The 16,561-nt window shown below is 45.6% G+C and overlaps 1 protein-coding gene across 1 annotated transcript in view; it reads left to right on the top strand.

The window, feature by feature from the left end:
• The window catches only part of LOC119448722 (Down syndrome cell adhesion molecule-like protein Dscam2), a 355,923-nt gene that overhangs the window by 253,064 nt on the left and 86,298 nt on the right, over nt 1–16,561 (top strand). Inside the window, exons 16-17 of the mRNA XM_049666474.1 lie at nt 5,954–6,024; nt 7,473–7,713. Of these exons, the coding sequence (XP_049522431.1) occupies nt 5,954–6,024; nt 7,473–7,713 (312 nt within the window). The remainder of the gene's footprint in view (nt 1–5,953; nt 6,025–7,472; nt 7,714–16,561) is intronic.

The raw sequence follows: 16,561 nt of genomic DNA, 5'->3' as shown, positions 1-16,561 counted from the left end.
GCGGCCGTTGACGGTTGGATGCTATTGTTACGTAGAACGACACAAGGCGGGACTATTTACACTGTATTTACAGTATGGGAGAGACACAGTAGCCAAGATGGTGGACAGCCACCAGTACCAGAGAGAACCGTCTTCTTCGTCGTCCGCCCCAGGCTGAATGTCTCTCTCGTAGCATTACCCCCGGCGGTGGACGCGCCGTCTCGGCGCACTTAACACATTGTCGTTAGGAGGAGGGCGGTAGGCTTTCAGTCTGCTGACGACGAACTATGTCACTGGGAGCGATCGCAGGCGGTAAAGTCGGAGAGACGGGAACAATCTCGTAGGTGACGTCCGTGACCTGGCGGACGATTCGGTAAGGACCCGTGTATCGAGATAACAACTTTTCGGATAAGCCAACACGACGCAATGGACACCACAGGAGAACTAAGGCACCAGGTGAGAAGCGAACGTCGTGATGCCGGCTGTCATAGAGGTCCTTCTGGGTCGCTTGCGAGGCCAACAGCCTAGAGCGGGCGATCTGACGCGCGTGATCGGCACGAGCGATGGCATCACGTGGATATTCGCTAGGCGGCGCGGCAGCAGTCGGTAGTAGGGTGTCCATTGATAACGTCGGTTCCCGGCCAAAGAGCATATAAAAGGGTGAATAACCGGCGGTATCGTGACGCGATGAATTGTACGCGAAGGTCACGTAAGGTAACGCCAGGTCCCAGTCACGGTGGTCAGATGAAACATACATTGAGAGCATGTCCGTGAGGGTTCGATTTAGGCGCTCGGTGAGGCCATTTCTTTGGGGATGGTAGGCAGTGGTCAACTTGTGCTGCGTTGAGGAGGAGCGCAAGAGATCGTCGATTACTCATGATAAAAATGCGCGGCCTCGATCTGTGAGCAATTGGCTAGGGGCGCCGTGGTGCAGAATAACATCGTGGAGCAAGAAATCGGCAACGTCAGTGGCCGTGCTGGTGGGGAACGCTCGAGTGATTGCATACCTGGTCGCATAATCGATAGCAACGGCGACCCACTTGTTGCCGGATCGTGACTCAGGAAAAGGACCGAGAAGGTCCAAACCAACACGGAAGAATGGTTCGGTCGGGATGGAGAGTGGCTGAAGCAGTCCAGCCGAGGGTGCGGCAGGACGTTTCCGACGTTGGCATTTGTCGCAGGAAGTCACGTAACGTCGAACAGACCGGGTGAGACCGCGCCAAAAGAAGCGGCACCGGACACGGTCGTACGTGCGGGACACGCCAAGGTGACCAGCAGTTGGTTTGTCGTGAAGATCACGCAGTACCGTTGAACGCAGCTGTTTAGGCACAACGAGAAGCAGCTCAGGGCCATCTTATTGGACGTTACGACGGTAAAGTGTGTCATTTACGAGGACGAACATGCGCAGTGAGGCGTCGTTAGGTGCCGATTCCAGCCGATCAATGAGCGAACGCAAAGAAGCATCACGGCGTTGTTCGTCACCAATCTGGAGAAACTGAGACATAGGCATAACGCAGGGGTTAGGTTCGATGTCCGGTCCCTCTGGTTGGTCAACAGGGTAGCGGGACAAGCAGTCCGCGTCCATATGGAGGCGGCCAGACTTGTAGGTAACTGAGTAAGAGTACTCCTGAAGGCGCGGCGCCACACGACCAAGTCGTCCAGTAGGGTCCTTCAGTGAAGAAAGCCAACAAAGAGCGTGATGATCGGTGACAACACGGAAAGGGCGGCCATACAAGTAAGGACGGAACTTCGAAACCGCCCAGACAAGGGCAAGACATTCCCTTTCCGTAATAGAGTGATTGCGTTCAGATTTCGATAGGAGACGACTTGCGTACCCAATAACACGGTCAACGCCTTGTTGGTTTTGGGCTAAAACTGCACCGATGCCGTGACCACTAGCATCTGTGCGCACTTCCGTAGGAGCAGCTGGGTCAAAATGGGCCAGAATAGGTGGAGTCGTTAGGGCGGCGATGAGCTCAGAGAAGGCGTCAGCTTGTAGAGGACCCTAACAAAACGGGACGTCTTGTTTGAGAAGGTCAGTGAGTGGACGTGCGAGCGCCGCAAAGTTTTTCACAAAATGGCGAAAGTAGGAACAAAGCCCCACGAAACTACGAACGTCATGGACAGACCGGGCAGAAAAAGAGCAGAAAATCTAGGGAAAGCAGAAAATCTATGCACTTTACTCGAGGTCTGTGCATGCTCGGCAATAAAACCAATGACATTTTTACCCACTTGCGTCTTTGCCACCGGCTTTTAAAACGAAGCTTTCTGTACGAACCCTCCCGGATTTTCTTGTTCATGGTATTTATTTCAGGCACCCATGAATATTGTGAAAAACACAAACATATAAACGGTCTAAGAAGTATATCTCAATTGCCCCGCGACGAAGACACGTACACAAAGCACCATAGAGTTCCTATTTATTCTTGAAACGTGCTACTCAGGTAATGGTCGACCTGCGCAAGAAACACTAATATGGTGGTAAGGATAAGCACATTACCAATCTGTAATACCAATCTGGACGAAATTCCATTTGTTCCTATGGATCTTTTCTTTTCTTGTCGTTTATTTTTCTGGACTTTTTTGATTCTGGGAGGGTTCTGCCGTCTTGACGAATAGCTCACATGCAGGACAGCAATATCATCTATAGTACTCTTACAGGTGTCCTGGCTGCTAGCCTTGTTTTCTACGGAATTAATATGGAATCAAATAAGTGATGCCTAAATATTCTCACTGCAAGAACTATACGTCAACAACAGCTTAATTATTTTATAAAGCAAACCTACCTGTGTGTACTTTCCTACGGTTTCGGGTTTCGCGCGTCTGCCTGGTTGGTCTTTTGCCGAGTAAGGTGCAGTTTACTGTTGCTCAATCTCCAGGATCGGCCTTTGTTAGTCGGCATGCCGACCCTGGATACATTGTTATGGCATATAGGGCCAATCCCGGAGACACTTTAACGCATGGTCATGTGGGTCACGTGGTGGGTCCCCGCCTCTTGCAGTCTTCACTGGCAGGCAGGTAACCGCTATGGTGCAAAATGCTGTGCAGAATTTATTCAGTTGCGTGGTTTTTGTTTAACTCCTTCACTTCTCATATACTCCAGCATGTGGGTTCGATCTACGTAATATTTAAGGATGGCTTTCTAAAAACAAGACAGGTGTCGCAAAACAATATACAGGGTGCTTCAGCGAACACATTCAAAATTTATTTAAGGTTGCCTGTAGCAGATAGCCCGATTCTAGTTAATGAGCTAGTCTACTCGAAGAGGCGGACATTACTTGCACAAAAAATTGAAATGCATATTCGACTAATTACCAATAATTCACTAATTATGTTTTGAACTAATTACCTGATGGCCCATGTTGCAATTTACAAATTGTAGCGGTGGAGTTAGCAAGGCGGATACACTTGGAACCAATTCCCGGGATGACACCAGTTTCGAGATATTAATTCCCGAACTTTGCGGAGAAATGCATTGGCGTTCCAGTTATGTTCTTAACGAAACGTCGCTTTATGCATTGAAGCACAATATTAACTAGAACGCCAATGCATTTCTCCGCAAAGTTTGGGAATTAATATCTCGAAACTGGTGTCATCCCGGGAATTCGTTCCAAGTGTATCCGCCTTGCGAACTGCACGGCTACAATTTGTAAATTGCAATATGGGCCATCAGGTTATTAGTTCAAAACATAATTAGTGGATTTTTGTTAATTAGTCAATTAGGCATTTCAATTTTTTTGTGCAAGTAATGTCCGCCTCTTCGAGTAGACCAGCTCATGAACAAGAATTGTGCTATCTGCCCCAGGCAACCTTTAAGAATTTTTGAAAGTGTTCGCTGAAAAACCCTGTATGTCAGATGCTGTATCTTTCTGATATATCGAAGAAGTTCTTTGGCGCTTCCTTCTGTTGTTCCGTTTACAGAGAGGGTCGCAAATTTTGGTTCCGATTAACTAAAGCGTTTTTCGCATTCCCAAAAAGGTCACTTGTTTGATAAAGTTATTACTTTTTTAATTGCTTAATTTTACATTATTATATTATTTCCCCCTTTGAATTCTGCCATAGGGGTTATTTTCCTTTGCTTCAACACCATGCATGAAATGGAGCGTTTCTGCCAAAGGGGAGCGAAGCACGGAAGGGGGGCTTAGGTGGATGACGCTTTAGCGCCCGCAGACCAATTAAGAATGATACGTTGTTAATGCGAATTCGTGTAGTGTTAGACATTCAGTTGTAGGCTATACTGAAGTTATTGTTGGTAGTTTGTCGGTGTATACGCCGAACGTACCCATGTGGCACGTTCTCCTCCCGTTGTCGATGACCGTGCCACTGGCTTTGCGCCGAAGACGCACTGCAAAGTGGCAAACTTTATGTTACATGCCTTCTATTCACATGGGCCAGCCAGTGAGCACAAAAAAAAAACTGACGCTTCGCCTATAGACTCTATCCGCCACTATGATCCCGTTTGGCCGGAAGTTTAGGCTGCTGACGAAGCAGCGTGTGTCGTCTTCCGTAGTGCGTAAGAAAAGGCACATTTAGGAGCAAGATACCCCTGCGAAAAGTCCCCAGATTTCTCTCTGGGGACTTTTTAGGTCGGTCAAACTCGAGAAAAAAAGCTCTCGCAAAAAAAAAAGAAGGAAAAGCTTACATAAAGAAACTGCGAGGGCACTGTGCAAAGCAGGGTGGCGCCATCTAGCGATGCTAGCCTCGGTGAGAAATATTGATTTGTCGTAGCTACTGCGCGTGCAGCCGCCGGGTGACGCAGGCGTCCTGCGCTTTCAGCGCGTTTCAGCACAATGCTTCCGACTGTCGCCACCAGCTGTCACTTCTCAGCTACACTCCCTCCCCGCCGAATTCTCTCACCTCAATTCTTAAAAAAAAAAAAAAAAACGCGGTGCTGTAACCGTGATGCCATTTATTATATGCGATAATACATATTTATGATGTTTTATAAAACTACGTTGTGATCCTATATGACGTAAAGTGTTGTTTAGATGTACAGATTACAAGGCCTATATGCTTTCTACAGTATATGGATCCACCTGACGGTCTGGTGTTTTCTTGAGCTCCCAGTAATCGATTTGGCAATCGACACTGCCTGGAAATGTTAGCGCACAGCTCATCAAAGCGCAAATTGGTTTATATAAGTTGCTTTAAAACTTTATTGTGGCTCTCCAGGAAACCGCTCAGAAACGAGCATAATGGTTTGTTTAGGCGGCGTAATGGATGTGGGGTAAAAAAGACAGCGTATGAGAGAGAGAGAGAGAAACAGGAACGAAGGCAAGCTGGTTGGCTTATTATATTTCACCGGGTTTGCTATCGTACAGAGGGAAGCGGAAAGCGGAAAGAAAATTGAAAAGGAAAGAGAGAAAGAAATGGCGTATGACTAATTAAGTTAATAACTGTGCTGGTTACAATTGCATATATTAAAGGACGCCATCAAGAGAGTCCCGATGAATACAAACTGCAGCCATCTGCCTCTTCTGGGAAACACTCACGAGCAATCATACAAACACTTATAGACACACGCACTCTATGACCTTGCTATAAATAACGGTCGCCCGAAGAAGTTCTTATACCGGCAGAGCATGTTAACGTAACAGTTGCCAATTTAAAGTGTAGCATATAAGACGCGCGCACACACACGAAAACTGTGTTCTACTTTATACTCCCCCACCACCGCCTTTCTGAGGGAAGTAGTGTACAAATACTGCACCTGGGAGGCCAATTCTCTCCTTTCTGTTAGTGTTCTCTTGAACTGCCGTGATGGGCTTCAGACTTCACCGTGCTTGATGAGTGCCGCTCGGGAGGAGAAAGCGCCGATTTCTTTTCCAAGGCTAGGTCCGCCTGCAGCTAGCCATACTCCTCCTATGCTTGCAGCTAAGAACAGAGAAATGGACCATCTTGCTGTCGCGGAAGTAGATCAACCTTGAAAAACAAAAGGAAATCTCACATTCGCTTCTTCTTTGTTTCCTTTCAGCCCCAAGCAACCCCCCAACAGACATCAAGATTGAGCCGACGAGTTCTAAATCAATAAAGATCAAATGGAAGGTTTGTACTATTATATTTGTTTGGAATTTCGATGTAGTAAAGCTCCTATGGTAGTCCCGTAGGACTACGGGTGGACGACTGGATAATTAGTCGGTGCAGCTGGCAAAAAAAAAAGAGGCATTTACTAGAGGAACCGAACGCGTATATAGAGTAGTATTCACTTTCTTGCTAATGCGCAACAAGAAGCTTACGTCAATGCTTTGCCAGTTAGAAAACCGTAATGCAAGATTACTGATACTGTACTGTCTAATCTAACTTCTCGGACACTTTACGCGCTGCCAAACGTCATTGCCACGGATAATTCCGTTGGGCGTTGCTATCACCCACCCCTACGCACACCGCATCGGCCGGTCCAACAGCCCTAATTTTGAAGACTGTCAGTCGATTGAAACCCTGCAACACATGTTATGTGATTACCCAGCATAAATGCAGGAGAGACGGACACTATAGTTTCCTAGCCAGAGTTGGCGGGCAATCACTGTCGGAGTGTGCTATTCTCGGCCCATGGCCTGATAATGCAAGTGCGACGCGGGCAATACAGCGCTGTTGAAGTTCCTGTCTGACGCAGAACTAGAATAACGGCTTTAGTAAGGCCACTCGCTAATGTATCCGCATTCCTTCCTGCTCTTCTCCTCGTCATCATTCATTCCTATACTTTCACTCTCCTTCCCATTTTCCCGGTGCAGAGTAGCAAATTAGAGCGTACCAGCTCAGGTCAACCTCACGAGAAAACAGATATACACAATATGATAGGGTTATAAACACTGCGGCAAATACACTAGTCACATTCGTAGGTAAGTAAACCAGCAATAAAAACTTGCAAAAACTCGTGCATGGCAAAAATTGCAGATAGAATAAAACCAGATCAGATTAATGTTCACATAGGCTCAAAAGCGTGAACTCTTTATTGTGTAAATCCACGAATGGTTGACTGACGCACCTGTCGCCAGATTCCTTATTATAATATGTCTCAGAAATATCCCGTGTTCCCAGATCGTGATGGCTATCCAGCACATTTACCTCTTCAAACCGAGGCTCACAACCACAGCTGTTGCAGTGCAACACTAGGTTAGCTGTTCTTACATTAGCTAAATCGTTTTTGCGTTCCTCCAGCCTTTTGTTTATACAGCACTTGTGTTTGTCCTTTTTTTGCTAACCCTTCGTTATCGCATTTTTCAAACTTCGGTACTTCGCACTGCAAAAGCCACACCATGAACTTAAACCAACTCGCCCAAATCGCTTTTCTTATCCGTGGGAGAACAAATAGAGCAGCAGTGACGGGAGTGCCTGAGTCATCAGTGAGAACTTGTGTCTGTGAAAGGCCTTGTAATATTACATTTCATCTTCACTCTATTTGATACAAGTAACCTTGGAACACATATCTGACGTCCTAGTCACCACAACAAGGAATGCTCTTGCCCTTAAAGCATTTGTTTCGTTTTCCATAGGCTCCCCCGTCTCAGGAACGACGGAGCCCTGTAAAAGGATATTATCTAGGCTACAAGCTGCACCGTTCGGGGGAACAGTACGTCTACAAAACCTTGGAGAGCTCACGAAGTAGCGACACGGAGGAGTTCACGCTCAGCAACCTCCGTCGGAACACCGAGTACTCCATTCGCCTGCAGGCCTTCAACTCTGCTGGATCTGGGCCAGCCAGTGAGGAGATAGTGGCGAAGACCCTGGAACATGGTGCTTATTGATATACACATTGTATTCAGTTTAACAAGCTTTATGTTTAAACTCGCTTGGGTTCCAGTCGGCGGATGCTGTTGCAGCAAAAAAAAAAAAAAAAAGCAGGTGGACAAATGAGGCCTCATATTGCAACCATATGTTGCAAGCTGAGCGCGTCACTGCGTCCTCATTGATGTTCCTTGATTGGGTGCAAAGCCACCATTCGTTAGTCAGCGGCTAGAAAGCGTCTTTGTTAGCAGCTTCATTTCAATGTGACCACTGCATGACTGCGTAGACGTGATGGTACCCATCGTTAATGGCTGTGACTAACAATACTTACAGGTACGTTAGCTGAGAGGAGCAATTACTGTCAACATTACACCAAAACCAAGCAGGGCCGGTTTAACGTAAAACTATTCCAATCTGTTTTTATTCCAAATGGACCATGAGCCTTCCGTAATAGGTCAAAACGGCTCCAAGTCTGCCCATATGGGTGGCAGTCAAGCCCATATGGGCAGACCTTGAGCCCTTTTGACCTATCATGGAGGGCTAATGGCCGATTGGGGGTAAAAACAGATTGGAATAGTTTTACGTTATACCGTCCCAGTCCTCTAAAGTTCTTCACAGATTATTAAAATCTTTTTATTTTTTATTTATTACTTACTGCAGTCTGAACACCAAGCAGGAGGGGCAAAAAAGGGAACAAAGTAAGAGAAATTAACAAGTTATACGACAGGTTATAATAAACATTTCGACTGTAAGACAATCATACACTAACAGAGATGATTAAATATACATGTGTAGAAAAAATTTGCACAACTATGTATCAACAGTTATCTGTACACAAGGGCAAAGCAAACACAACTTATGTAATGCGTTGTCATAATGTAGTATGGAAAGAACAACAATGCAGTTTACACGAAAAGATGCATGTGTTTTTTGAAGTCATGAAAGCCACGTTCTGGAAAAACAATTGAAGGCAGTGCATTCCATTCGCTAATGGTTCGCGGAGAAAACGAGTGTTTGAAAAGGTTAGTATGTGCAAAGTATGGTGTCAGATCATGATTGTGACAATGTCTGGTCTGCCGGGAAGAAGAGCGGGAAAATTAATTGACCGGGATCGATATTAAACTGCCGATTTCGGAGCAGGATAAGTAACTTGAGCCTGCAGCGATAGCTCTGCGTTTTTCAAGAGTGGAATGTTGTTAGTAGCCATCAGTAATGAAGATGAATCAAGATAGTGATAGGCATTATAGATGAATTTTACTGCTCTCTTTTGGGCCATTTCTAGTTTATTAACATCCTTTTTAAAATATGGTTCCCAGACCACGCATGCGTACTCTAGACGGGCTCGAATGAAATTATTATATGCAAGAAGATTTATCTGCGATGGCGCGTTTTTTAGTTTATGTCTAAAGAAATCCTAGTTTTCTTGAAGCGGAGGAACAAACGCCGTCAGTATGGCTAATCCATGACTGTCCATTTGTAATCTTGACCCCTAAGTGTTTAAAATTACTGACTTCGATCAGGGGATTATTATTTAAGGTGTACCTAGATGAAAAATGGCTAATTTTGTTCTAGATTGGCATGAAGACTGATTTGTTAATGTTTAACTACATTGACCATGTGTTGCACCAATTGGAAAGAGAATTCAGGTTGTTCTGCAAGCACTCTTGGTCCTTTTCAGATTTAATTGGCTTAGAAAGAATGCAGTCGTCTGCAAAAAGTTTTATGTTTATGGCGCAAGTGTCAACTGATGAAACGATGTCATTAATTAAGATAAGAAACAAGGTAGGGCCAAGTAAGCTACGCCTGGGGAACTCCCTAGGTTACAGGCAGAACCTCAAGGCTGCAGCTTTCGACCTAGAACAAACTGTTTCCGGTTGGTGAGGTAAGATCGAATTCAATTAATTAAGTTAAGTGCTTAATTGCTTAAGTGCTTAAATAATTAGGTGCTTTGCGGCAGCTGAGTGAAAATTCTATGCGGTTAATGCAAGGATTTGACATTATTGCGAACGGTGATCTTAGCTGGCAAGCGATGCGCCAACATTTCGGGACGTGCATGCACACGTTTACACATATTTCTATACATGGGCAATTTCTAACACTGTGCGCTGCATTTTTGTCTTTGCCTTAGATGTTAAGGAAGAATCAGTGATGCTTCACATTAGCAACCTGACATAACATATGTCTTATATGCAAAGAAGACATTCATTTAACAAGTGAAATAATTAATTCAATCCCTTGTCTGAAATGACTTAGCAATTTTTTTTCTTGTGTAAGGTTGCATCGCAGAAACCTTTTATTTTATTAAAGCGAAGCTTTCTAACATATAGTTAACTAGCCCTTCTAAATGAGACTCAGTAACAACTGTACTAAGTACCCATGTTAAAAAAAATGGGTCGCTTTATAATGCCTCAATTCCGTTAATAAATGACAGGTAATAACTTCCAATACAATAATTTACGACGCCTAATAAAATAGGTATTTCGATACGAAGGAAACTTACAATGATTAGATTATTATAAGAATTAGTGTGCAGTGAACATCAGTAATTCAAGATAATCGAAGATAGCGTCATCTCTTCAGCCATATTTCAATGGAATGCCTGCAGCCTCTGCAGTCGTTCCACCGGCTTTAGACAATTTCTATACAAGCACAGCTTTCCGGTGATCGCCACTTCAAAGCACCGAGTGTGCACCGGCATTCCCCTTTCTGGACACGCCATCACGCTTTCACCTGACAGAAGCATATACCAGCATAGTTCTCTTGGCTGTTCGAAATTATTTAAATGTCAGTGCGCATACCATACCAGCCGATGCATCCAACGAGTATATAGCAGTGGCAATGAAGTAGGACAGCTTCGCCTTTACAGTGACTGCGGCATGTATACCACCTCGGGCTACATTTGATGTGCATCGGCTGCAGGACATTCTGGATGGAACACCTAGACAGCACGTACTAACTGTGGATCTAAACGCACCTGATCCTGGCCTGGCGGTAAGAGGCCTTCAGTCCGCGTTCAACGCGTTTCTTATCTAGGACATCAAAATACCTTGGAAGTTCTTAACGACGGGCAGCCAACCTTCTATAAGGGAGACCAATCCAAAGCATTCACCGTCACCATGATCTCTTCGCGCCTCATGTCTATGGCGACTTGGCTCGCAGACATGGAAAGTAATTGCCGCGACGACGTACCAACCTACAACTCTTTGGGTTGTTTATGCAGGTACACACAAAGAAGGTCTGCAATCTTGAATTCATACCTATAGTAATTGACGTGCGAGGAGCTTGTTGGTGCGCTAAGTCGAACAAAACAGAGTAGCACTAAACATATGAAACCACCTCGAACTCATTCAACGGATGATATTGAGTACGAAAAGCTCCGGGCATATATGCGCCGCAAATGTGGAGGAGGTGCGCGAAGAACATTGTCTGCAGATGGCATTCGCGACGCTAGCCGAAGGAAAAGATATATCCAACGTCATCTGGACAGCTGAACAGGAGCCAATGGTGGGTCTTCTGCTTCTGACTTGATCCCATAAAACCGGTGTCAAGATTGTGGAGCATTGCACGCAACCTGAGAGCCCCGTAGACTAAACTGCATCGTTTTAGTTCTGTTGCACAGTCCCGTAACATCAACAAGTTGGACGTGGTGGAGGCTTTCTGCTTCAAGATCGCGCTCGCAATTTGGTCTGACCAGCACAGAGTGTTCCAGCGACAACGAACACTATTGCAACAGACGAATCTTTTTCAATCTCGGAGCTGCTTGGCGCGTTGGGATTTTGAACAAGGCGCCATCTCCTGGCCCTTACTGCATCAGCTACACCGAGTTGTCACATTTCGACGACAAGGCAAAGATGCGCCTTTTTTGCCATCTTCAATGCCACCTGGGAGAGTGGAAGCCTTGAAGCTTGCTTGAAGCAGGCTCATGTCATCCCTGTACTACAGACTGGCAAGTCTCCAACAGAACTCCTATCATCCGATAGCTCTTCTCAGATACGTAGGAATGCTTATGGAGAAGACCATAACGACGCACCTAGACTGGGTGCTGATAAGTATGAATGTCTGCCCTCCACAAATTTCGGTGTTCAGGAAGGGCTGCAGCAGCCTAGGCAATGTGATTATCCTTGCTAATTGCGTCCAACCAACAAAGCTGCACGACACATTACTATCGCCGTATAGCTCGACGTCAACGGAGGATTCGACAACGTCATTGACGAGGCTATGTTATTCGCTCCGAGGACTGTGGGAGTTGACGGTTGCATGTACCACTGGATCTCGCAATACCTTACTGATCGGTCAGTCTACATGTACACAATAGATGGTAACACAGATCGGGGTGGCACAATGCATCGAAGAAGTCCCCCAGGCTGGTGTATTAAGTCCGACTGTATTTAACATCTCTCTCATTGGCCTTGAGAAGTGCATTAATTCTTGCATCGTTTGAAGTCTCCTTATATGAAGATGATATCCGCATATAGAGCTGTTGTAACCTACCTGTAAGATTGTAGAATACGATACATTTTTATTGAGACATTTCTCCTTCGCAGAGCTTTAATCATTTCACAAGATAGTGTGTCACCATAGCCCTCACTAAGCAGGATATCTACTCAACACGTTAAAGGTTGTGCTCTCTCCCAGTCGGTATGAGTCAAGCATACCTGCCAAATCTCCCGAATTGTTTGTAAACTTCTGAAATTTGGGATTGTTTTACGATTTTACTAATGTTGCCTAAGGTTTTACCAGAAATGCTGCAGCGGAAAAAAAGTTTTGCTTGTTGGTCTCTGAACCTCCCGTTGGAAGTTTTGTAATGGTGACAAGGTGCAAGAAGGCTGCTTGCTTCGTGCAAGTTGACACAGGCAAGTTCTTGAAGTGGGCAAAACCTGCAGCAGCGAAGTCGCTGCTTACTGTGTTCTAAAAAGAATGCGTTGCTTGTCGGTCTCAGTTACAAACTTGCTTCTGCTGCCCGTGTGCTACGTCTAAAGCTAAACCATCGTTATTATAGTACGTACGTATCCCACAAAAGGCGTGTGCTCAATACAGGTTTTAATAAATACCTGGGAGGGGAGGAGGCGGGTATTCTTCCCCCCCTCCCACTCTCCGCCCTCTGGTTTCATGTCCCAATAATTTGTACGAATTTCGATGTTCGCAGGATGGCAAGTATGGTGTCAAGTTACACGTTTCTGGATAAGACATTCGACAGACACCTCATGTTCGATATAAAGACAAAATGCGATCATAGGTGAACATCTTCCGCATGCATTCAAGCAACACTGGTGGCTGCTCCGTAAATGCTCTACTACACACGTATACGACTATCTGTGAAGGTCTCCTATGATACAGCCTTCCTATGCTACAGTGCATTTCCCAAATCAACATAAAACGCTAATTCGTACGCAAGCAAAAGCCTTGATCGTGTGTCTAGGCTTACCGAAAAATACAAGGGTAGGAACCCTTGCTGAAACAAGAAGCCTCTCTATTGCAGTGCTTTTGCAGCAGGGGTTTTTCCGAGCTCATGTGCGCTTTGCTGCCAGAGTGCCGGATCATCCGCTTGCTGCAGGCGTGGATTATCCTTGACAATTATCAAAGCCTTTCTATGCCAGACACCATGACAGAGCCACCATGACGGAGCCACCATGACAACTCCACCGTCACAGAGACAACGTTACGGAGCCACTAACACGGCCACCACTGAAATTTCCGCCGTTGTAAATTGTCCCGTCAGTAGTTGGTTTCAAAGGCAGGAGACATACTCCAGGGCAATGCAGACATACTTCGCTCTTGAGCCTATTGATGCATAAAACAGGCAGGCGCACAGGTGTAGATGGGTGTGTTCTTACAGAAGGTATAAATGGCGCCTAAGCAGCCACCACGGTCTTCGTCTTCTCCTTCTCGAGGCACATTCTTCGTTCTCTTCCCCGCATCGATATTAACACCACCCACAGGGCTCACCATCATATTTACACTGACGGCTTCGTCACCACTACATCATCTGTCATTGGCGTGTGGATTCTGTCTGCGAGTGTTACCACCTCTGCCACTCCCAGTCACCGCACGTTGGCTACAGCCACTGAACTAGCTGCACTAAGCGCATCATAGACCAGAGTAGAGAGCTGTGTCTTGGGCCATCTTCTCCGACTCGCGAGGGACACTGCAGCCCCTGAAGTCGACACGCGCGCAGGAGCAACTCATCATGGACATCTGGGGCCTATCTATTAAAACATGCGAAGTGCATTACAACGTTGTGTTGCATTGGTTACCAGCCCACTGCGGTATACAAGGCAACGTCCAGCCTGACTGCTGCCAAAACTGCACACGACACTTTGAGAGAAATGACCCAGATACCTGCCTCGAGAAAACATGTGGCGACACTGGTATCCGCATGCGTTTGGCGTTTGCAGCGATCCCTGTGGAGAGATGCAAGCCAGAGATACAACTTCGGACCCCTCCATAAAATTGATCCGTCTTACTTTTATATGTTACGTGGCCTCAAGTGGCAAAACTAACTATTCCTTCACCGCATCAGACTCAACGTCGCCTGCAGAAACTATGTCAAGTGCTAAACTCACCTGAGGGACTCGCCAACGTGCTCTGTCTGTAACGCCCCTGAACAGGTGCACCATGTTCTTTGTGACTGCTGCTGATACTTGTCAGAGAGACAGTCTTTGAAGGCGGCACTACACTTGCAATGAGACTCGAGCTTGGAAGTGCAGCACATTCTCTGCCAGCGCCACAGCATTATCTGCCTGTTACGCACCACGAAAGGGCTGCTAATGTTCCTCAGGTCCGCAAGCCTTAGCAAAACCTTGTAAATATCTCTATTGCGTAGGTATGTGTGGGTGACTTAATGTGTTATTTGGGTGTTGATGTGGGCACTGTGCATATCATAATTATTACTCAGCACCTGGAGCAGCCATGCCATGCCATCAGCCAAAACTAACATATTCGGCGTATCGTTCAGGCTTGTATCTCTCTTTCTCTCTCGAACTTCTCAGCGTATTATGTTCCAATGAGCTTGAGAGCAATGCTTAATTATACCTCGGCCTTTGGCACTTATGGCGATGACCATGCGCACGTGGTACTAGAACGAATGCCTGTATAATTCGGCCCTCCTTTCTGCCTTAAAAACAAAGGGTTTTGAACCTTGGAGCGGCTGACGCGCCATCTCTCGTAGGTGGCGCGAAAATTCTTTCGGGATAGTATTGATTCCTATGAAGAGCTACCGGCAGATGGCGTTACGGTTGGCGGTTGTGAAGGAATCGAAGTTCAGCCTTGGGATAAAGCATTCGCTCCATTTCAAGATATTGGGAGCATGTAGAGAGCCATCCAAAAATAAGAAGAAAATTTAAACTGCGAAATTAGTTTTCTCGGACGGCTCTAGGAAAAATGTCGTCAACATTTTTCCTAGAGCCGTCCTAATTTAAGCGCCGGGTAAACGGGCAGCTACTTATAGGGCCAGACGTCCGCAGTTTCAGAAAACACGTTCAGGGCTGTCTCACGGAGTGGAGTGGAAAAGATTTTCAGTTTTCATGATCTCAAGGGTTGCCAATGCTGACTCCGCAGGATATTCTCAGAGGCCACGTAGTTCTAAACTTTGAGAATGAACCTATGAGAATTTTTGTACATTCGCACTTATATGCATTCACTCATTTATTCTCTCTCTTTCTATTGCGCTTGACCGTATAAACAGTTTCACACCATGCTTAAATCGTTGGCAGTGCCATGACAGTATACTACGTGCATTCTCAAGCATTAAACGTGTTGACGAAAATAACAGGAACCAAGGTCGCGATAACGCAGTATACGTGCGCGATTTTATTCATAATTTTTGCCAGTATGTATCCCTTCTCTTTTAGCTTTACAACGAACTTATGTTATTGTATTTAAGAAACATCGCCTCCGTTTACATATTGCTGAAGAATGTTATTCCGTAGTGTTTAGACGCAACCAAGGATGAAAAAAAAAAAGGATCAGGACAGGAAAGAGCGTCACTTGCAACTAGTTTATTGAAAGCAGACAAGGGCCAAATTTACAGCAGAAGGTGGTCTTATGCGCGCGTACATTTGCGCACATAACTCAAAGTTTGCATCGTTACCCAATCGTATAGTGCAGAAACTGGCGTTCAGTGTTGCGTAAAGCCACAGACGTATCGCTGACACAGATGTCACGTTTCATAGCAATGAAATACGCCTCCATTAATTCCCGTGTCAGAGAATCTTTGATTTTGCCGAGAATGCGGATATTTAAAAAGTCTGCCTCACATGTGCAGGAATCACAGTGCATAGGTAAATGTGCTCTAATCTTATTCTTGATAGACAGCTCGTGTTCCCTTGCCCTATCATTGATGAAACGGCCTGTCTGACCGATATAAACCCTGCCGCAATCAAGTGGAATTTTGTACACCAGACCGACCGCGCAAGTCACATACGGCCTTGTATGATTTTTACCACACCGGGTCAACTTCTGTGGCTCTGCGATGTGCGGGCCCAAACCAGCAAGCTTCCATGGAGATCAAGAATAAGATTAGTGCACATTTATCTATGCACTGTGATTCCTGCACATGTGAGGCAGACTTTTTCAATATTCGCATTCTTGGCAAAAGCAAAGATACCCTGCCACGGGAATTAATGGAGGCGTATTTCATTGCTATGAAACGTGACATCTGTGTCAGCGATACGTCTGTGGCTTTGCGCAGCACCGAACACCAGTTTCTGCACTATATGATTGGGTAACGATGCAAACTTTGAGTTATGTGCGCAAATGTACGTGTGCATAAGACCACCTTCTCCCATATATTTTACCCTTGTCTGCTTTCAATAAATTAGTTGCAAGTGACGCTCTTCCCCTGTCCTGATCCTTTTTT

Source organism: Dermacentor silvarum, chromosome 4 (assembly GCF_013339745.2).
Source record: "Dermacentor silvarum isolate Dsil-2018 chromosome 4, BIME_Dsil_1.4, whole genome shotgun sequence".
Classification (NCBI taxonomy): Eukaryota; Metazoa; Arthropoda; class Arachnida; order Ixodida; family Ixodidae; genus Dermacentor; species Dermacentor silvarum.
Note: the sequence above shows the minus strand (reverse complement) of the source record. Positions and strands in the feature narration are given on the sequence as shown.